Here is a 22,500-nt window from a genome sequence, read left to right as displayed (position 1 = left end):
CTGGCAGCGGGATCTTAACCCCTCCGTGGGTAGGGATAGATGTCCCGGGGCCCAGTGTCTCTATGCTGAGGAGGGTGATTACAGGGGCCGGCGCACTCGGCCAGGCCGGGAATGTTATTCACGGTCGAATAAAGCACACAAGTCTTGTGGTAAACGAAGGTGATGGTGGCCGGCTGCCGCAGACGGGTGTATCTGATCCAACACCCGGGCTGGAAGTCAAAGTCTCTCTCCTCTGCACTCAGTGTTTTGTAGGTAGGACTTCCCGGTTTGAAACATGGAAGTCCGCTCCCTTGATTGGGAGCCGTGCTCGTCTGATGCTGACCCTTGGGATCTATGGGCCCTGGCGGTTGCGCTATCCCTCTCGCTGGGTGGTTGTCTACTTTTCGGGACTTAGTTTGGGACAGGACCTAAAATCTTGTCCTCCATTGGTTAATTAGCTAGGCTGTCGGTGCCGGTCCTGGCTTCAGGGTCCAAGTACCCCCTCTGTACACACGGTTTCCGGGTCGGTTCTCCGGTGTCGGTACTGGCGGACTCCAACCCTGTCCCGGTCCACCTCGAATCCCCGGCAGCCATCTTCCCGTCTCCTGCAGACTCTGGCTACCGTCTGCCACCTAGCCAAGGTGTCAGGTCTCCGACCCTGGCACCTGTCAGCTTGGGACCTCCACTCCAACTTCAACTAAAACTTATCTCATCACTGACTGTTTTCCCGCCCCGGGCTCTCCAGACCCGTAGGTGGGCGTTCCCTATCCGCCTGGTCCCGCCCACTGGTGTGTCTGTCCTTCCCTGAGGGGGGGTGACTAGGGTTTCAGGTCGGCTGTTTTAACCCTATGTGGGATAGGTGTTCTGCGGGGTCCTATATGTGTATCTACCTAGTTTTCCAGGGCGCTACACGTGTACCTGTGTCCGTTGTCACCACCTCTCAGACGCCAGGTTTAGGGTCAGTGTGGATGATCAGAAGTTCCGGCACTTACATTCATGTGCACTATGAAGCCGGGTGCACGTGTGCCGCCTTCAGAGAGGTCTAGTGTTCATAACCGGAAGTATGAGGAACTTCCAATCATGCACACGGAGCCTAAACCCGGAGTCATTGGCAGTGACCAATGTACACAGGTACTTGCGTCACAGCTGATGACGCTGGGCATTATATAGCATGTTAGCACGCCTCTGAGGGCAAGCTAACATGCTAAGAGGGCGGCTAGTCAGGGGATATAACGCCCCTGCGACAAGTCCTTGGCCTCATTAGCATATCATAAAGGATCTTTAGGAATACTTTTCTTTTTTTTTTTTTTTTTTTTTTAAATCAGGTTCATTTTTATTTAACATCAAAATTATACAACACATAAAATAATTCCCTCCATAGAAATATCACAGAAAGGGAAAAAACCTTTAGTCAATAAGAAAAACCACACAAATAACATAATAAACAATGGAATACTTTTCTAAAGATCTCTTTATCTATGCTACTAGATACAGTGACAGTTAGGCAGGGATTAGCAATTTACACTGCAATACTGCACATAACCAATGGACCTGAGTGGCACTGTTTCTTGAAGATGACACAATCCTTTAATTTTTTTTCCGTGTTTAATTATTATTTTTTTTACTTTTATTTGTAATTATTTTATATCTTCTCTTTTGCAATGTTTTTCTAGGAATTCTGGAATTTATAAGTATAGCTGTGGGTCTTGTCAGCATTCGAGGTGTCGACAGCGGACTGTACCTAGGAATGAACGAGAAAGGGGAACTGTATGGGTCGGTAAGTCCTTCAAATATTTCCCACTACCACAGAAATTGGGCCACTTGACTTAGATGTTCCTATTTGTTCTAAAATATAGGACTATAAAAAACCCCGAAAAAAATATAAACTTAAGCCTGCTTTACACGTTGCAATTTCGCATACGATATCGTATGCGATTTGCAACGCCCCCATCGTATGTGCAGCACGTTCAATTTGTTGAACGTGCTGCACATACGATTAACCCCCGTCACACATACTTACCTTCCATACGACCTCGATGTGGGCGGCGAACGTCCACTTCCTGGAGTGGGAGGGAAGTTAGGCGTCGCATCGAAGTCACGCGGCAGCCGGCCAATAGAAGCGGAGGGGCGGAACTGAGCGGGACGTAAACATCTCGCCCACCTCCTTCCTTCCGCATTCTGGGCCGGGAGCCGCAGGACGCAGGTAATATCTGTTCATCGTTCCCGGGGTGTCACACACTGCGATGTGCGCTACCCTGGGTACGATGAACAATCTGACGTTCAATTCGTCAGGAATGAACGACGTGCATGCGATGAACGGTTTTGCGTTCAATCGCAATTGCACGTCGCTGTCACGCGCTACAACATACCTTACGATGCCGGATGTGCGTCACTTACAACGTGACCCCGCCGACACATCGTAAGATATCTTGTAGCGTGTAAAGCAGGCTTTATACAATTTTATAGCAAATGTCAAGGAAAAAAAACAAAAACAAAAAGCTAAAAAATGCAAAGCCATGCAGTGTTAATTGTCAGACACTTTGTCAACATAGAAGAAACCTAATTATGTGAATGGATATTTGACTGTAAAATATAACCACAAACACCCAAAATGGAATAGTATTGAATTATGATAAAAAAATACTTTTTTTTTTTTTTTTGTACGTTTTTTTGTTTTTTCTTTTTAAATCCTGACCTGTGAAAAAATTTTGGTCAGATTGAAGGCAAGATGATGTCTAAATTTAAAGGAAGGGGGGGGGTGGTTGTCACCAGAATGCACTGTTGGATGAGTTAATGTGTGATAGATGTACAAAAGTCAGATGTGCTCAAAAAACGAATTGAAATGCACAAGAATACACCGCATTGTAAGGAGACCACCATAAATCAAACCTGTCAGTCCCCCGCTGGTATTCCCCTGCATACAGATCTTCATTCATGTGGTTGATAATGTCCTAAGGGTGAGATAGCTTAAGGCCTGGTCAGAAAGGGAAGCAGAACTTGCATAATAAAGTAACCTGAGGGCTTTCAAAATAAAGTTTGTGAGGACAACTCTAGACAGAACAACACAGAGCATTTAAGCAATATGCATCTGACATAACCTTTCTGTCAGAGGACACAGTGAGAGATCACACAGGCCTTCAGAAAGGGATTTGCAAACATAGCACTCTCTAGCCATCCCTTTATTGAATACCGGAGAATCTACAATTTTCAGGAAAACAAGGCAATAGGCACCAAGTAAGTCGTAACCATAATAACTAGAGAAATATGTCTCCATAGGGTATATCGATGATGTATACATTGAGCTGACCATAAAAATATGCAATAAAATGTGGCCTTCTAGAGAAATATTATCAAAAAGGTGGTCAGTATGGAGGAACTGATTAATTGTCACTAGACAGCTAGTCTGGATAAAAGGAGGTGGCTTTCTCAGAGAGGGGTGTTTCAAGAAGTTTCACTCTCTGAATATCCAAACCATTTGCATTCCTTGCGTCTCAATATTTGGCTTTTGAGGGTTGTTTTTTTAGGAGCTTTTGAGCAGAAACTCTCCAAAATCCTCACTCTTGAAAAACTGTTCCAATTCATTCATTGGCCTTTCCAGTTTATTCATAATGTGAAGGGTTTTTTTTTAGCTATTTCTTATCTGAAGAGGTTTTGAAAAACTCCATGGTGGGGTCGAGAAGGAAACCTCTCCAAAGTAGTGACTGTCCAATCAAAACTAGAAAAAAAAACAAACTGCTTCAGGAAAAGAAAATCTCCAAAACATCCCCCCAAAAGGAGAGTTTTCTGATTTGGTTTCTACTTGAAACCTTGTGGTTTTTTGACCTCCTAAATACCTCAATGTGAACATAGTCTTTTGAATTATCTTTTGAGAATTTAAATTTGGTTTTATGAGAGCCAGTTGTCATATCCATGGGACAGATCATAATTGGTGCCTGATTGGAGTTCGGAATACAATATTTACTCAACGATATTCGGTTCTCCTTTAGCAATGATGGTAGTCGGCTGCTTTCGCTCCACTTACTAGTGGCTTTACAGCTTTCAAATTGGGGGATTGGTGCAGATCCGAACGATCACATATTTATTATATCCCATAGATATGCGATAAATTTCTCTCATAAGACAATCACTTAAATAGTTTAATTGCCTTTTTAGGTTACGTGCCCATGATCAATGTTCACAGCGTTTTTGATGCAACATTCTTCAACTGTGTCCAAAACGCTGCAATGTACAGTACAAGCATAGTGTAAGGGATTTCCCGCAGTAAACACTGACTTGAGGTGCGACTTTCCAAGCCGCAGGATGTCAGTTGTTTGCTGCGGAGTCGCAAGTGTCCTCCGTAGCGAGAACACAAGTGAGAGATCACAGTGCCCCGAACCCTAATCATTGTCAAGAGCAGCTACGGTCTCCTGAAGAGGAGTCTCGTGGCTCTGCAGGTCAGGACCCCCTCCCATCCCCAGCGAGTCCTGATCATGGGCACATACCCTTATACTTACAGCAATTGGCACATTGGTTTGACTTGTCATCAGCATGGTCAAGCTGGAGGTTACAGATCAAGAGCTACCCATTGAGGTTGTGCTCTGAACTGGGTATTAGAGGCCTACCTCCCCCCCTTTTTTTTTTTTTTTTTTTTTGTTCATGGGTTGTCATTATTGTGATGAGTTAACCCCTTTAAAATGGGGGCTATATGAGAGAACAATATATAGTTTTGGGTTAAGGTTTGATATTACTACTGCCATGTTAAAAAGTTGTTCTAGCACTGTGATAGTGATGACCTATCAGTGTAGGTCCAAAAATCAGTTCTCCTATGGTCAGTTGTGGAACTGAACAGTACAGCACATCTCTAACAACTCTAGTGGCCGCTGCCAAGTACTACAGATCTGCGCCTATTCAACGTATTTATGGTATTCACCAGGCCACCACTGGTGCTGAGAACAAATGATCTACGATGGTGCCATATGTCAAACCCCCACCAATTTGATATTGATCACCTATCCATCAATGTAAAAGCAGTGGAACAACCCTTTAAGTAGAATGAAAGTGACTTTAAATAATTAGATTAAGTAAGGCTTGTAGTAGGTATGCAGTCAACATTGAAATCATAGGGACAAAAGGGAGTTCTTTGCCATTTACGAAACCTAGGTCTTACACAGAACAAGCCCCACTTTGGAAAACCCATTGATTTCATTACACACAATGTACGCACCGTCCTTGAATGGTGCTGTAACATAACTTGGGTTTTATTTCTCTTGTAATAATATTTTTAGCTTTTTGCATCTAGTCTCCGTTCACAATAATCCTTCTGTGGGTATAAGATGGACACCATACAACAATATCTTTATAGGTGATCATGAAGCAGGGTTGCTTTTTCTTTTGGTCCATGGGAACCTACAAACTTGCGCACACACATACACATTTCTGAGTGGTATGTGTGAACTTGTCCCAGTTTTCACACTTCTGTGTGAGTACTCAACAAATGACTTTGCTTCTGCCATGCAAATTGTGTGAATGCAGAATTGGCAAACAATGAGCAATACTAAGGTGTTGTCTACTACAAAGAGGAGTTAACACATTTCTGAAGAAGGTAATGATGAGGAAATGATTGCATTGACCAATTTCCTGCCACATTACTTTACATGTGTAATCTTTGGTGTCAGGATTAGAGTTGAGCGCGGTTCGTGGTTCGTGGTTCTCCAGTTCGCGGCTCGAGTGATTTTGGGGCATGTTCTAGATCGAACTAGAACTCGAGCTTTTTGCAAAAGCTCGGTAGTTCTAGAAACGTTCGAGAACGGTTCTAGCAGCCAAAAAACAGCTAAATCATAGCTTGGTTTCTGCTGTAATAGTGTAAGTCACTCTGTGAATCAAACTATTATGACATTTCAGTGTATAGTGTGCGTGAACAGCGCCTTCAGATCACTGCTGTTTCTATAATGGCGATCGCCATTTTTTTTTTTTTTTTTTCTTGTCTTCCTTCCCTAAGTGCGCGCGTCTTGTGGGGCGGGCCAGCATGTCAGCCAATCCCAGACACACACACAGCTAAGTGGACTTTGAGCCAGAGAAGCAACGGCATGTGTGATAGGATCTGCATGTCACATGTCCCTGCATTATAAAACCGGACATTTTCTTCACGGACGCCATTATCTGCCTTCTGCGTCTTTGGTGTCAGACATCACTGTCGCAGCTCCGTCTTCCTGAGTCCTATAGCCGATACAGCTGTATGCGCTGCATACACAGCGTTAGACAGCTTAGGGAGAGCACTTTATAGCAGTCCTTTTAAGGGCTCCAACCGGCAGGGTCAGAGAGCCATAAGTGACAGGTCCTGCAAACAGCAACAGCGTCTGTGTAGCCCAGGTCAGGGATTTCCTACCTGCATTTCACCATTAGGAGGGAATAGAAAGGCAGGCTTCCATTCCTCTACCCAGAGCACCACAATCCTGCCACTGTACCCTCTTGTCCTCTGCACACTCCAACTCATAACTAAGCCATTATACTAGCAAACACTCAGTGTACCTAGTGGCATCCTATACGTGGCTATTGGACTTTGCTATAGTCCCACTAGTGCAAAGACATTTGCAGAGCGCGTCTGCCTGCATTGCACACTACAACTCATTCTAAACAAGCCATTATACTAGCAAACACTCAGTGTACCTAGTGGCATCCTATACGTGGCTATTGGACTTTGCTATAGTCCCACTAGTGCAAAGACATTTGCAGAGCGCGTCTGCCTGCATTGCACACTACAACTCATTCTAACCAAGCCATTATACTAGCAAACACTCAGTGTACCTAGTGGCATCCTATACGTGGCTATTGGACTTTGCTATAGTCCCACTAGTGCAAAGACATTTGCAGAGCGCGTCTGCCTGCATTGCACACTCCAACTCATTAAAACCAAGCCATTATACTAGCAAACACTCAGTGTACCTAGTGGCATCCTATACGTGGCTATTGGACTTTGCTATAGTCCCACTAGTGCAAAGACATTTGCATAGCGCGTCTGCCGGCATTGCACACTCCAACTCATTAAAACCAAGCCATTATACTAGCAAACACTCAGTGTACCTAGTGGCATCCTATACGTGGCTATTGGACTTTGCTATAGTCCCACTAGTGCAAAGACATTAGCAGAGCACATCTGCCTGCATTGCACACTACAACTCATTCTAACCAAGCCATTAGACTAGCAAACACTCAGTGTACCTAGTGGCATCCTATACGTGGCTATTGGACTTTGCTATAGTCCCACTAGTGCAAAGACATTTGCATAGCGCGTCTGCCTGCATTGCACACTCAAACTCATTTTAACTAAGCCATTATACTAGCAAACACTCAGTGTACCTAGTGGCATCCTATACGTGGCTATTGGACTTTGCTATAGTCCCACTAGTGCAAAGACATTAGCAGAGCACATCTGCCTGCATTGCACACTACAACTCATTCTAACCAAGCCATTATACTAGCAAACACTCAGTGTACCTAGTGGCATCCTATACGTGGCTATTGGACTTTGCTATAGTCCCACTAGTGCAAAGACATTTGCAGAGCGCGTCTGCCTGCATTGCACACTCCAACTCATTAAAACCAAGCCATTATACTAGCAAACACTCAGTGTACCTAGTGGCATCCTATACGTGGCTATTGGACTTTGCTATAGTCCCACTAGTGCAAAGACATTAGCAGAGCACATCTGCCTGCATTGCACACTACAACTCATTCTAACCAAGCCATTATACTAGCAAACACTCAGTGTACCTAGTGGCATCCTATACGTGGCTATTGGACTTTGCTATAGTCCCACTAGTGCAAAGACATTTGCATAGCGCGTCTGCCTGCATTGCACACTCAAACTCATTTTAACTAAGCCATTATACTAGCAAACACTCACTGTACCTAGTTGTATCCTAAACGTGGCTATTGTACTTTTGTCAATTCACAGTATTGGAACGTTATTTGCAGCACGTCTGCCTGCATTGCACACTCAAACTTTTTTAAACTCAGCCATTTATAGTAGCAAACACTCAGTGTACCTAGTTGTATCCTAAACGTGGCTATTGTACTTTTGTCAATTCACAGTATTGGAACGTTATTTGCAGCACGTCTGCCTGCATTGCACACTCTAACTTTTTTAAACTCAGCCATTTATAGTAGCAAACACTCAGTGTACCTAGTTGTATCCTAAACGTGGCTATTGTACTTTTGTCTATTCACAGTATTGGAACGTTATTTGCAGCACGTCTGCCTGCATTGCACACTCAAACTTTTTTAAACTCAGCCATTTATAGTAGCAAACACTCAGTGTACCTAGTTGTATCCTAAACGTGGCTATTGTACTTTTGTCAATTCACAGTATTGGAACGTTATTTGCAGCACGTCTGCCTGCATTGCACACTCAAACTTTTTTAAACTCAGCCATTTATAGTAGCAAACACTCAGTGTACCTAGTTGTATCCTAAACGTGGCTATTGTACTTTTGTCTATTCACAGTATTGGAACGATATTTGCAGCACGTCTGCCTGCATTGCACACTCTAACTTTTTTAAACTCAGCCATTATACTAGCAAACACTCACTGTACCTAGTTGTATCCTAAACGTGGCTATTGTACTTTTGTCAATTCACAGTATTGGAACGTTATTTGCAGCACGTCTGCCTGCATTGCACACTCAAACTTTTTTAAACTCAGCCATTTATAGTAGCAAACACTCAGTGTACCTAGTTGTATCCTAAACGTGGCTATTGTACTTTTGTCAATTCACAGTATTGGAACGTTATTTGCAGCACGTCTGCCTGCATTGCACACTCAAACTTTTTTAAACTCAGCCATTTATAGTAGCAAACACTCAGTGTACCTAGTTGTATCCTAAACGTGGCTATTGTACTTTTGTCAATTCACAGTATTGGAACGTTATTTGCAGCACGTCTGCCTGCATTGCACACTCAAACTTTTTTAAACTCAGCCATTTATAGTAGCAAACACTCAGTGTACCTAGTTGTATCCTAAACGTGGCTATTGTACTTTTGTCAATTCACAGTATTGGAACGTTATTTGCAGCACGTCTGCCTGCATTGCACACTCAAACTTTTTTAAACTCAGCCATTTATAGTAGCAAACACTCAGTGTACCTAGTTGTATCCTAAACGTGGCTATTGTACTTTTGTCTATTCACACTACTGCAAATCTATGTGCAGCACCTCTGCATGACAACCTCGTGCTCTGTTTTTAATAAGCTATAATGATAGCACAAAATACTGCCATTTTGTGGCATCATAGAACTGGCTGTTGTATTCCATTAGTGCCCCACTGGTGACAAGCTATTTCTAGCACCTCTACATCACACCCTCATGCACATTTAGCTACGCTAATGTTATAGCAAACTCATGGAATTCATTGCTGCATTTCATAATTCGGAGGGATAGAAAGTCAGGCTTCCTTTAGCTTTTCCTTCTGTTCATAGACAGCATCTCCAAGACAAATTTCCCCTCCACGTCTAAGTGTGGAGAGGCAGCTAGTGCGCATGCGTGTGCCGATGTACCCCAGCTGCAGCATAATTACAGTGTTTCGCCTAGTGAGTATGCTCAGCCTGACTGTGCCATTCCTGACGCTAAGTCTTCATTTCGGGATACAGCGCATGCTCCCACACTAAGTGTGAAAAGCCTCTTTGCACAGGTGCTTGCATTCTGTGCCGGGTCTAAGTCCTGTTTTGTGCCTAGACACCATGCTAAAGCTGATAGTCTTTTTTCAGAGACTGTATTTCATGCTACTGAGCATGCTCAGGCACTTCCTGCATCAGAGACTAGGTCCGGTAATGAACTCTTTGGCCCTGGCCCTGATGTGGGGGTCCCATATAGACCACAGGGCATCAGGTGTCCTCCCAAATGGCTTGCAGAGGCCCACACCTATGACTTGTCACCGCATTATTGATGGTCAGACGATGACTGGTGAGGTGTTTGGGTCATGGCAGCCATGAGGTCATCATTGAAGTTGCGTTTCCAAATAGGACGCTAGTTATGCCACTCATGACGTGTCACTCTGCTTTTGTCTCCAGGAGGTGCATTGTGGTTCACCCTGGTTTGGGGCGGACCCAGGTTATAAAAGGGGCTGGAGCCAACAAGGAGGTGCGCAGTCTTCTATTATGCTCCGAAAGAGCACACCTCCATGTGTTGAACCCATTGCGGCTTTAGGCCAGAGGTAGGCAGGGATAGGGTGGTGGATGCAGGCCACCACCACAGTTGGTAACGCAGAACGGTTAAGACCAGCTCCTGTCCTAACAGTCCTGCTTGTGCAGCCCAGTGGCATTAACAGGCCTGCTGCTGCTGATGCGCCTGCTGTCCACAGGTGTGGCCCCTACGCACACGGTCAGCGTACTCAATGGCCCCTGTGTTGTTAACAGGGAGTTCCTGGGCTGGGTGGGCATGTGGACCCTGTGACGCTAACAGGGCTCACAGTCTCCAGATCCGAATGGCGTCTAACTCGGTTCAGGCTACTATTAGTTTCATAGCCACACAGCTCTGTATCCTCCACCAAACCTTCAAGTTGCCAACCTCTCCTTTTCCAACTGGGAGCACGGTGGACACTGACTGCTGAAGGTGATATATACCTTTCTCTTTCTTTTCTTATTAATTTTTTTTATATAGCGGTCACAGATTATATACCACTTTATCCAAATCTGCCAGTCCCACTGTAACAGATGTTGTTTCTTCAGCAAATGTTACAGTTGTTTAACCACCAAATCCACGGACCCAAATTTTTTTCCCCTTTCCAACACACCTGTTCCCCTTTCCAACAGCATCTGTCCTTTTTCAACTCATTTTGGGATATGACCAAAAGTGCAACTGTGCAGGGACACCGTACTCAACGCCATCTCAGCACAGCAGCCATCCCTCGGTCCCTCCGATGTGGACAAGTAAAAGACCATTTCCTCCTATCCATGACAAAGTGTTGAGATTCACTCTGTGCAGCACTGGTGTTTAGTGGAAAAGTAGATCTAAGATTGCGTACCACATTCTGCAGATACTCCTGTATACGTGCGTCTATTTCTATGGCAGGAATTAGTTCGCCAAATTTTGTCTTGTACCGGGGATCTAACAGTGTGGCAACCCAGTATTCAGGATTACTTCAAATTCATACAATCCGAGGGTCATGTAGGTAGTGCAGCAAGAAGGCGCTCATGTGTCTTGTGCATCCAGGAGGACCAAGTCCTTGGTGTGTTGGTGGCAGAGAGGTGAGAATCGTGCATCCTTCCTCTGCCCTCTACCCACAACCTCGCACAACCGAAATGTGAGCAAGCTCTCACTCATCTGCTGAGTCTTCCATGCCCATCGCCAGTTCGTCCTCCATTTCTTCATGGGCTCCTGCACTTTCATCAACACTTTTTGCTGATACTATGCGCCCTTGTTAATCCCTCTCCCTCACCATGACTGCCGCATAGGTGCCGCTGACCATCTGGACCTCGTAGATCTTGTTATCCCTTCCGCATATGACTCCTCCTGTACTTCCTCCCCTTCCTCTTGTCCCAACACCTGACTCCGAATAATAATTACAGTGTGCTCCATCATGTAGATGACCAGAATTGTCACGCTGAGAATGACATTGCCAGTGCTAAACATCTTCGTCGACATTTCAAAACTGTGTAGCAGGGTGCATAGGTCCTTGATCTGACACCACTCCAGCAGCGTGATCTGCACCACCTCTGGATCAACTTATCCCAGGCTATATGTCTTACCGTATTTCAGCAGGGCTCTGCGGTGCTGCCACACACGCTGCAACATGTGCAGATTCCAATTCCTGCGTGTCGGAACATCGCATTTACGGCGTTTAACTGCCAGACCCTAAGACTTCCGGAGTGATGAAAGTTGTTGAGCTGCTGTGTGCGCACGATGGAAGTGAGCACATAGCGAGCGTGCCCGCTGCACAAGGACATGTAGGCCGTGATGGTGTTTTAAAAATTGCTGGAGAATTCGGATCAACACGTGAGCCATAAAAGGCACGTGTGTCACATTGCCCTGAGGATGGCCCGCAGCCAGGTTTGCATCATTGCCGCACACGGCTGTTAAGTCACCAACGGAGTCCGCTCCGTCAATTTGTACTCCGGTCGCCAGGTGACAACGTGTTCCTTTCATGAATAGTGCTGATGATGGGAGAGTAGTCGATGCCAGCGGCGCAGGTGGACGCAGGTTATGCTCACCCACTGGGCTGCATTACCTTGACAGATGCAGAATCTCTGGCTGAATGTAGCTGGTGGGTATCTCACAGATGAAATACCATCATTCAGCTACAACCAATGGGAAGACACCACACCCTTTTTTATGCCCATCCTGTCTGCAGACCACTGCCAGACATAGCTATGAACCTCTGGTTAATTTTACCCCCAGTTCAGTTTTATGATTTTGTGTGCTTGTTACCTGACTACTTTTCCTGCTTGCTGTTTATGTACCTTGTTGGCCGATACGCATTTCACCTCTGCTTGTTTTCTGATTAAGTCCTGGCCGTCCCATTCTGTTCCTGTTCCTCAATTAATGTTTTGACCCTGCCTGACTACTATTCTCTGTAATAGCGGTGTGACTCACATTTCCCATACATTTCAAAGTAAAACTTTGACCGCCTGATGGCATTGAGCTCTGCTGCCAGCATAGTAAGGAGGTGTGTGGTAGTCCTTGTGCGCAGTTGCAAGGAAGGGTGGCCTGACCACACAGGGTTTGCGCAAAGGTAGAGGACCCACACGAGGTTGAAGAGGCAGAAGCAGTGTATTAACTTCTACATACAGAACAAGGATTGAAACAACTCGTGGGGACGGCAAGACTTGTACAGCAGACCCTTCTCCATCTCTCACCATAGTTTGCCAGTGCCCAGTCAGTGACATGTAATGACCCTGTCTATGCTTACTGGTCCAAGTATCTGTGTTGAAATGCACCCTGTCGCACACAGATTTTCTCAAGGAAGTGGTGATGTTGTGTGCGACATGCCGGTGTAGCGCGGGCATGCTTTTCTTGGAGAAGCAGTGGTGATTGGGCATCTGGTACTGGGGCACAGCGACAGACATAAGGTCTGTAAAATCCTGTGTGTCCACTACGCGTAAAGGCAGCATTTCGGTAGCCAACAGCTTACAGAGGGATAGAGTCAACCACTTAGCTTTGTCATGGGTCGCAGTAAGTGGCCTTTTATTTGACCACATCTGAGGGACAGAGATCTGGCTGCTGTCTGTAGACGGTGTTGAGTAGGGTGTCCCTGGAAAAATGCAGGTTTGTGAGAAAAGTGCAGGCGGAGACATGATGTTGGCTTCATCTTGCCTTCAGATCTGTTCATCTTGTATCATTTTTAAAAAACACAGCAAGCAAGGGTTACTCCAAGCGGAGTCTCCCTTTTTTTCCAAAAATTGGGCCCCACACAGACACCTTATCAGTGGCAGCACTTGTGCCCTAGTTGCAAACAGGATGTTTTGATTTGCATCAAGCACATTCCAAATCCACAAGCATTTACTCTCCCCAGGATGACACAGGGGTAGTAAATTCCTTCTGGATCCATGACTTGTTCATTTTGATGAACGTCAGTCTGTCCACATTGTCACTGGACAGACGCGTGCGCTTATCTGTCAGCACACACCCAGCAGCACTGAAGACACGTTCAGAGACAACGCTGGCAGCTGGACACGACAAAATCTTCGAGGCGTAACTGGAGAGCTCTTGACATTTTTCTAGATTTGAAGCACAAAAGGAGCAAGGCTCCATTTGCAAAGTCATTGCATCGATGTTCATTTGGAGATACTCCTGTATCATCCTCTCCATCCGTTGACTATGTGTCAGACTTGTTGTCTCTGGTGGCCTTGCAAAGGAGGGTCTAAAAAAATTATGAAAAGATTCCATAAAATTGCTGTTACCAGCACCAGATACGGTCCTACTGGTACGGGTAGACTGTTGAAGATGACGAGGCCGTCCCATGTTTGTCAAGTTACAACTGGGAGAATCACTCCCTTCACCTGCACGGTTGTTTGGTTGAAAAGCCGAGCTAAGATCGAGTAACAGCTTCTGCTGATACTCCTGCATACGTGCGTCCCTTTCTATGGGTGGAATTATGTCACAAAATTTGGACTTGTCCCGGGGATCTAATAGTGTGGCAAGCCAGTAGTCATCATCACTTCTAATTTTGACAATACGAGGGTCATGTTGGAGGTAGTGCAACAAGAAGGCACTCATGTGTCTTGCGCAGCCATGCGCACCAAGTCCACGCTGTGTTTGTGGCATAGAGGTGCTAACCGTTCTTTCTTCCTCTGTCATCTCCCCCCAACCTCTTTCAACTGAAATTTGACCAAGGTCCCCCTCATCTGCTGAGTCTTCCATGTCCATGGACAGTTCGTCCTCCATATCTTCATGTCCTCCTGCACCTTCCTCAACATCTCACCTGCTACCATGCGCCCTTGTTGATCCCTGTCCCCCATGGTCCCATGCCTGCCGCGTTGGTGATGATGAACGTCTGGACCTTGGTGATGTTGTTGTGTCTTGCGCATATGAATCCTCCTGTAGTTCCTCCCCTTCCTGTTGTCCCACCCCCTGACTACGAATAGTGTTTAGCGTGTGCTCCAGCATGTAAATGACTGTAATCGTCATGCTGATAATGGCATTGTCAGCGCTAAACATATTCGTCGCCATGTCGAAACTGTGCAGAAGGGTGCATAGGTCCTTGATCTGAGATCACTCCATCAGGGTGATCTGCCCCACTTCTGCATCTCGTTGGCCCAGGCTATACATCATGACGTATTGCACCAGGGCTCGCCGGTGCTGCCACAGTCGCTGTAACATGTGGAGAGTTGAATTCCAGCGTGTCGCCACATCGCATTTCAGGCGATGAACCGGCAGGCCGAAAGACTTCTGTAGCGATGCAAGTCGCTCAGGTGCGGCGGTTGAACGGCGGAAGTGAGCACTGCAGACAGTTTCCGTGCCCTGGTCAGAAGGCCATCTAGGCCGGGATAGTGTGTTAAAAATTGCTGGACAACAAGGTTAAACACGTGAGCCATACAAGGCACGTGTGTCACCTTGCCCAGGCGAAGGGCCGCACCCAGGTTTGCAGCATTGTCGCACACGGCCTTACCAGGCTGCAGGTTGAGTGGAGACAACCATTTATCAAAATCAGTCTCCAGAGCTGCCCACAACTCAGTCGCTGTGTGACTCCTATTTCAAAGACATGTCAAGCTAAAGACCGCCTGATGCCGTTGCGCTCTGCTACCAGCATAGTAATGAGGGGTGCGTGATTCCTTCTGCGCAGTGAGAACGCTGGTGGCCTGACCAGGCAGGCTTGGGGCGGAGGTGGAGGACCCAGATGAGGTGGAGGATGCAGAAGCAGTGGCGGAACTTGGACAGACAGAGGATTGACACACAAGTCGTGGGGACGGCAAGACTTGTGCAGCAGACCCTTCACCATCTATCACCATAGTTACCCAGTGGCCAGTCAGCGACATGTAACGTCCCTGTCCATGCTTACTGGTCCAAGTATCGGTGGTGAAATGCACCCGTTCACACACAGAGTTTCTCAAGGAAGCGGTGATGTTGTGTGCGACATGCTGGTGTAGCGCGGGCACACCTTTCTTAGAGAAGTAGTGGCGACTAGGCATCTGGTACTGGGGCACAGCGACAGACATAAGGTCTCTAAAATCCTGTGTGTCCACTAGGCGGAAAGGCAGCATTTCTGTAGTCAACAGCTTACAGAGGGATAGAGTCAACCTCTTCGCTTTGTCATGGGTCGCAGGAAGTGGCCTTTTATTTGACCACATCTGAGGGACAGAGATCTGGCTGCTGTGTGTAGACGGTGTTGAGTCGGGTGTCCCTGGAAAAATGCAGCTTTGTGAGGAAAGTGCAGGCGGAGACATGATGTTGCCTTCATCCAAAGTTGGTGCTATCGATGTCTGAGAGAGCTGTACACACTCACTTGTTTCCCCTTCCAAACCAACTGACGACCTACCAAGCAAACTGCCTGTTGCGGTTACAGTGGTGGAAGTTGTGGGTGGAAAAACAGGTGTGACAGCTGTCCCCACAGTCCTAGAAGATGACGAGCGCGCGGATGCACTGGAAGGGGCAGGCGGTGGATGGTTCGCTCCGCTAGGCCGCATTGCAGCACGGTGAGCTTCCCATCGGGCCATATGATATTTATTCATGTGACGATTCATGGAAGAAGTTGTCAAACTGCTGAGGTTTTGACCTCTACTAAGAGAACCATGACAAATTTTACAGATCACATAATTTGGGCGATCTTTTTCTATGTCAAAAAAGGACCTGGCTAGGCAAGGCTTAGAGGCCATGCGACCTGTTGATCCACCCCGAATAATGCTCAGAGGCAGAGTGGTGGCTGAGGATGCAGTTGTAGACGTGCTACCAGTGCTCCGACTGTGTCCAGGAAGGCGCCAGGTTACTTCGACGTCGGTTGCATCCTCCTCCACCGCCTCTGTTGACCTCCTCGAGTGTCTGACTGTGGGTTGACAGTAGGTGTGATCTAGAACTTAATCATCAATTGTTGTGTTTGCACTCCCCTACCCCTCAGACCGAGTTTCTTCTTGCCCTGACCGAATATTTAAGTTGTCATCCCAATCGGGTATCTGCGTCTCATCTTCATCAGTATGTTCCTCATTGCCTATAACCACAGTTGTTGGAAAGGCAGCATTTTGGTAGCCAACAGTTTGCATATGATGAAAGTCAACCTCCAAGCCATTTCATGCCCTTCTAAAAGCATGTAAAACACAGCGAGGGGACTCCAACCACAGTCTCCCTCGTTGCCACTAACTGGGCCACACACACCCCACTTGACTGGCATCGGTTGAGCCCCCTTTTGAAAAAGAAAAAGATGCTTTGCATGAAGCACTCTCAAAAATACGCGTGCCTTTCCCGTCCCCTGGCTGACCCAGGGGAAGAAAAGTCCTCTGAGAGCCATGACTTGTTCATCTTGGTTCTTTTAGAGACACAGCGAGGGGACTCCAACCACAGTCTCCCTCGTTGCCACTAACTGGGCCACACACACCCCACTTGACTGGCATCGGTTGAGCCCCCTTTTGAAAAAGAAAAAGATGCTTTGCATGAAGCACTCTCAAAAATACGCGTGCCTTTCCCGTCCCCTGGCTGACCCAGGGGAAGAAAAGTCCTCTGAGAGCCATGACTTGTTCATCTTGGTTCTTTTAGAGACACAGCGAGGGGACTCCAACCACAGTCTCCCTCGTTGCCACTAACTGGGCCACACACACCCCACTTGACTGGCATCGGTTGACCCCCCCTTTTGACAAAGAAAAAGATGCTTTGCATGAAGCACTCTCAAAAATACGCGTGCCTTTCCCGTCCCCTGGCTGACCCAGGGGAAGAAAAGTCCTCTGAGAGCCATGACTTGTTCATCTTGGTTCTTTTAGAGACACAGCGAGGGGACTCCAACCACAGTCTCCCTCGTTGCCACTAACTGGGCCACACACACCCCACTTGACTGGCATCGGTTGAGCCCCCTTTTGAAAAAGAAAAAGATGCTTTGCATGAAGCACTCTCAAAAATACGCGTGCCTTTCCCGTCCCCTGGCTGACCCAGGGGAAGAAAAGTCCTCTGAGAGCCATGACTTGTTCATCTTGGTTCTTTTAGAGACACAGCGAGGGGACTCCAACCACAGTCTCCCTCGTTGCCACTAACTGGGCCACACACACCCCACTTGACTGGCATCGGTTGAGCCCCCTTTTGAAAAAGAAAAAGATGCTTTGCATGAAGCACTCTCAAAAATACGCGTGCCTTTCCCGTCCCCTGGCTGACCCAGGGGAAGAAAAGTCCTCTGAGAGCCATGACTTGTTCATCTTGGTTCTTTTAGAGACACAGCGAGGGGACTCCAACCACAGTCTCCCTCGTTGCCACTAACTGGGCCACACACACCCCACTTGACTGGCATCGGTTGACCCCCCCTTTTGACAAAGAAAAAGATGCTTTGCATGAAGCACTCTCAAAAATACGCGTGCCTTTCCCGTCCCCTGGCTGACCCAGGGGAAGAAAAGTCCTCTGAGAGCCATGACTTGTTCATCTTGGTTCTTTTAGAGACACAGCGAGGGGACTCCAACCACAGTCTCCCTCGTTGCCACTAACTGGGCCACACACACCCCACTTGACTGGCATCGGTTGACCCCCCCTTTTGACAAAGAAAAAGATGCTTTGCATGAAGCACTCTCAAAAATACGCGTGCCTTTCCCGTCCCCTGGCTGACCCAGGGGAAGAAAAGTCCTCTGAGAGCCATGACTTGTTCATCTTGGTTCTTTTAGAGACACAGCGAGGGGACTCCAACCACAGTCTCCCTCGTTGCCACTAACTGGGCCACACACACCCCACTTGACTGGCATCGGTTGACCCCCCCTTTTGACAAAGAAAAAGATGCTTTGCATGAAGCACTCTCAAAAATACGCGTGCCTTTCCCGTCCCCTGGCTGACCCAGGGGAAGAAAAGTCCTCTGAGAGCCATGACTTGTTCATCTTGGTTCTTTTAGAGACACAGCGAGGGGACTCCAACCACAGTCTCCCTCGTTGCCACTAACTGGGCCACACACACCCCACTTGACTGGCATCGGTTGAGCCCCCTTTTGAAAAAGAAAAAGATGCTTTGCATGAAGCACTCTCAAAAATACGCGTGCCTTTCCCGTCCCCTGGCTGACCCAGGGGAAGAAAAGTCCTCTGAGAGCCATGACTTGTTCATCTTGGTTCTTTTAGAGACACAGCGAGGGGACTCCAACCACAGTCTCCCTCGTTGCCACTAACTGGGCCACACACACCCCACTTGACTGGCATCGGTTGACCCCCCCTTTTGACAAAGAAAAAGATGCTTTGCATGAAGCACTCTCAAAAATACGCGTGCCTTTCCCGTCCCCTGGCTGACCCAGGGGAAGAAAAGTCCTCTGAGAGCCATGACTTGTTCATCTTGGTTCTTTTAGAGACACAGCGAGGGGACTCCAACCACAGTCTCCCTCGTTGCCACTAACTGGGCCACACACACCCCACTTGACTGGCATCGGTTGACCCCCCCTTTTGACAAAGAAAAAGATGCTTTGCATGAAGCACTCTCAAAAATACGCGTGCCTTTCCCGTCCCCTGGCTGACCCAGGGGAAGAAAAGTCCTCTGAGAGCCATGACTTGTTCATCTTGGTTCTTTTAGAGACACAGCGAGGGGACTCCAACCACAGTCTCCCTCGTTGCCACTAACTGGGCCACACACACCCCACTTGACTGGCATCGGTTGACCCCCCCTTTTGACAAAGAAAAAGATGCTTTGCATGAAGCACTCTCAAAAATACGCGTGCCTTTCCCGTCCCCTGGCTGACCCAGGGGAAGAAAAGTCCTCTGAGAGCCATGACTTGTTCATCTTGGTTCTTTTAGAGACACAGCGAGGGGACTCCAACCACAGTCTCCCTCGTTGCCACTAACTGGGCCACACACACCCCACTTGACTGGCATCGATTGAGCACCCTTTTGAAAAAGAAAAAGATGCTTTGCATGAAGCACTCTCAAAAATACGCGTGCCTTTCCCGTCCCCTGGCTGACCCAGGGGAAGATAAGTCCTCTGAGAGCCATGACTTGTTCATCTTGGTTCTTTTAGAGACACAGCGAGGGGACTCCAACCACAGTCTCCCTCGTTGCCACTAACTGGGCCACACACACCCCACTTGACTGGCATCGGTTGAGCCCCCCTTTTGACAAAGAAAAAGATGCTTTGCATGAAGCACTCTCAAAAATACGCGTGCCTTTCGCCTCCCCTGGCTGACCCAGGGGAAGAAAAGTCCTCTGAGAGCCAGGTCCACATTGTCAGTGGACAGACACGTGTGCTTATCTGCCAGCAGACCCCCAGCAGCACTGAAGACAGGTTCCGAGAGAACGCTGGCTGCAGGACACGACAAGATCCTCAAGGCGTACGTGGCGAGCTCAGGCAATTTATCCAGATTGGAAGCCTAAAATGAGCAGGGCTCAAGTTGCACAATAATGGAATCGATGTTTCTTTGCATATACTCATATATCTGTGTGTCTCCCTCTTTTTCCTTGTCCAGCTGTTTTGTTTTCACATGAGTATATGTCCTTGTCACTTTCCCATGTGTTTGTGTTATGTTGTGAGTTGTTTGTCACCTTTTGGACACCTTTCAGGGTGTTTTCTAGGTGTTTTACTGTGTTTGTGATTGCCTGCCATTGTTTCCTATGGGCTCGAGTTCGGTTCGTCGAACGTTCGACGAGCCGAACTCGAGCCAGACCCCCCGTTCGGCGAACCGCCTCGAGCCGAACCGGGACCGGTTCGCTCATCTCTAGTCAGGATGTACATTTTTGTATAGATTGGAATTTTAATGGTTAGATGTAAGGAATGTAATTCTACAAAGCATCTCACTGGCTAATCTAGCTGTTTTCTCAATGAAGTCTGAATATTCTCAATGTTCACGTGAAATTCCAGATCCTCATGATGCCAACCATATAACGCTTTGTATTACTGGGTCCTCTACTGCTCTTAGGCCACTCTTAGTTGTGAGGTTTGCTGGTGTCTGGCTATTCCCGATGAGTGGACAACCATAAAGATGGGCCACATCAAAAATATTGAACTCTCATTTTGGATGTCGCTTGCTTAAAGAGGTTTAAGGTCAACTAAGTGATTTCCATAGATTTCCTAATAGAGCATTTGGGAAGGGGTTGCTTTTTGGTAAGAAGTGTATGAACATTTGCATCCAAAACCATCACAATCCTAAACAAAATTTGAGGCTTGAGCTCCATAAACTCATGTATATCTGAAGATGGCTATAAACAGTATATAGCTATCTGATTCTTCCAGTTCAAGAAGTAGCCATTTCTTCTGAACCCTGTCCATTAGACATGAGCCAGTTTATTCAAGTGGAATTGAATTCTCGAATTAAGAAAAATCTTCTGCTCCAGAATACGGATTTTTGCAGCTTCCTTGTACAAAATGGTGGCCAACTAGTTTGGCTTGACTAGAAATAAATTGGACATCACTGCAGGGTGACCTCCTCAGAGGCTTTGTTGAGCTGAAGACCATGTTCTGGAGTGAAGAAGCCAAAGAAAATGCGTACGATGATGGAAGAGGTAAAATAAAAAGATTACAAAGTGGGAGAGGTGAGGACTGGGTGGCCAACCATCCAGAAATTCCACGACTGCCATAAAAATAGGCCACCCCCCCACCCCTTTTGTCCGTATTTTTTTTTTCTTCTTCTTCTTATTGAAGGTGAAAAATGTCTGTTATTTTGACTGGAATTATCATCATTTTTACAGTTCACATTGAATGCTGCTGATATCTTCATATCAAATCTATGGGCTGTAGACAAATAATACTTATAATCGTAATTTATTTTTTTTCTTCTTTTCTTTTTTTAATATAAGCGTCCCAGAAAAAAATATAAAGACAAGTTGGAAACCCTGGGAGTATTCATTTTCTGTAAACCTCTGTGCTGCTTTAAAAAAAGAATGAAAGAATATCCTGGAAAGTGATATTCTACGCATTTTGGAGTGGGACTACTTTATCAGGGCAATCGCAGTTCCTGATGGAGTTCCACTCTGCTGTGAGTTTAATAAAATCACTTTCTAGGATACTTTTTCATTCCTTTTTAATGGCGTCGCAAAGGTGGAAGGTTTGGGAGGCCCCTGCTATATGCACTTGATGATGGTGAAGAAGTTTGGCTGATACTCGTCTAATCTGTAGGGCCACCTCTAGTATCTTAGTAATGAATATTAAGACTTTATTATAACTTTATGTCTTAATCTCTGCCTTCACATTATATAATACAAATATTTTCTATACTGGTATATTGCATCCCAATATAACTATATATATAATATAATATATATATATATATATATATATATATATATCTATATCGTGGTTTTCCAAAAATAAGACACTCTTATATTTTTTTTTGCCCCCCCCCATAAAAGCACTAGGGCTTATTTTTGGAGGAGGTCTTATTCTTGGAGAAACACGGTTGGGGGTAAGTTTACCCCCCAAAGAAGCAGACCACCCCACTTCCCAGGAGACTCATACTCACCAGACCAGGTCGTCTGCGTGGCTCCCAGGTCCTCCTGTGATCTCCGGTGGGTGCTGCACGCCGTCCTACCCTGCTGCTAGCTGACATACTGACACACACAGCAGATTGCAGGCATACACAGCAGATCACACACAGAGCAGATCACACACACACACACACATACACACACACACACACACACACACACACACACACACACAGCAAATCGCAGATATACACAGCAGATCACACACAGCAGATTGCAGGCATACACAGCCGATCACAGATACACACAGCCGATCACAGATACACACATCCAATCGCAGGCACACACACACAGCCGATCACAGATACACACATCCAATCGCAGGCACACACACACACAGCAGATCGCAGGCACACACAGCCGATCGCAGGCACACACACACAGCAGATCGCAGGCACACACAGCCGATCACAGATACACACATCCTATCACAGGCACACACAGCCGATTGCAGAAAAACACAGCCGATCGCAGACACACAC

The 22,500-nt window shown here is 46.6% G+C and overlaps 1 protein-coding gene across 1 annotated transcript in view; it reads left to right on the top strand.

The window, feature by feature from the left end:
• The window catches only part of FGF9 (fibroblast growth factor 9), a 101,756-nt gene that overhangs the window by 64,547 nt on the left and 14,709 nt on the right, over positions 1 to 22,500 (top strand). The window contains exon 2 of the mRNA XM_075337393.1: positions 1,653 to 1,756. Coding sequence (XP_075193508.1) covers positions 1,653 to 1,756 — 104 coding nt within the window. The remainder of the gene's footprint in view (positions 1 to 1,652; positions 1,757 to 22,500) is intronic.

This window comes from Anomaloglossus baeobatrachus, chromosome 2 (genome assembly GCF_048569485.1).
Source record: "Anomaloglossus baeobatrachus isolate aAnoBae1 chromosome 2, aAnoBae1.hap1, whole genome shotgun sequence".
Lineage (NCBI taxonomy): Eukaryota > Metazoa > Chordata > Amphibia > Anura > Aromobatidae > Anomaloglossus > Anomaloglossus baeobatrachus.
This window is presented reverse-complemented; position numbering and strand designations above follow the sequence as displayed.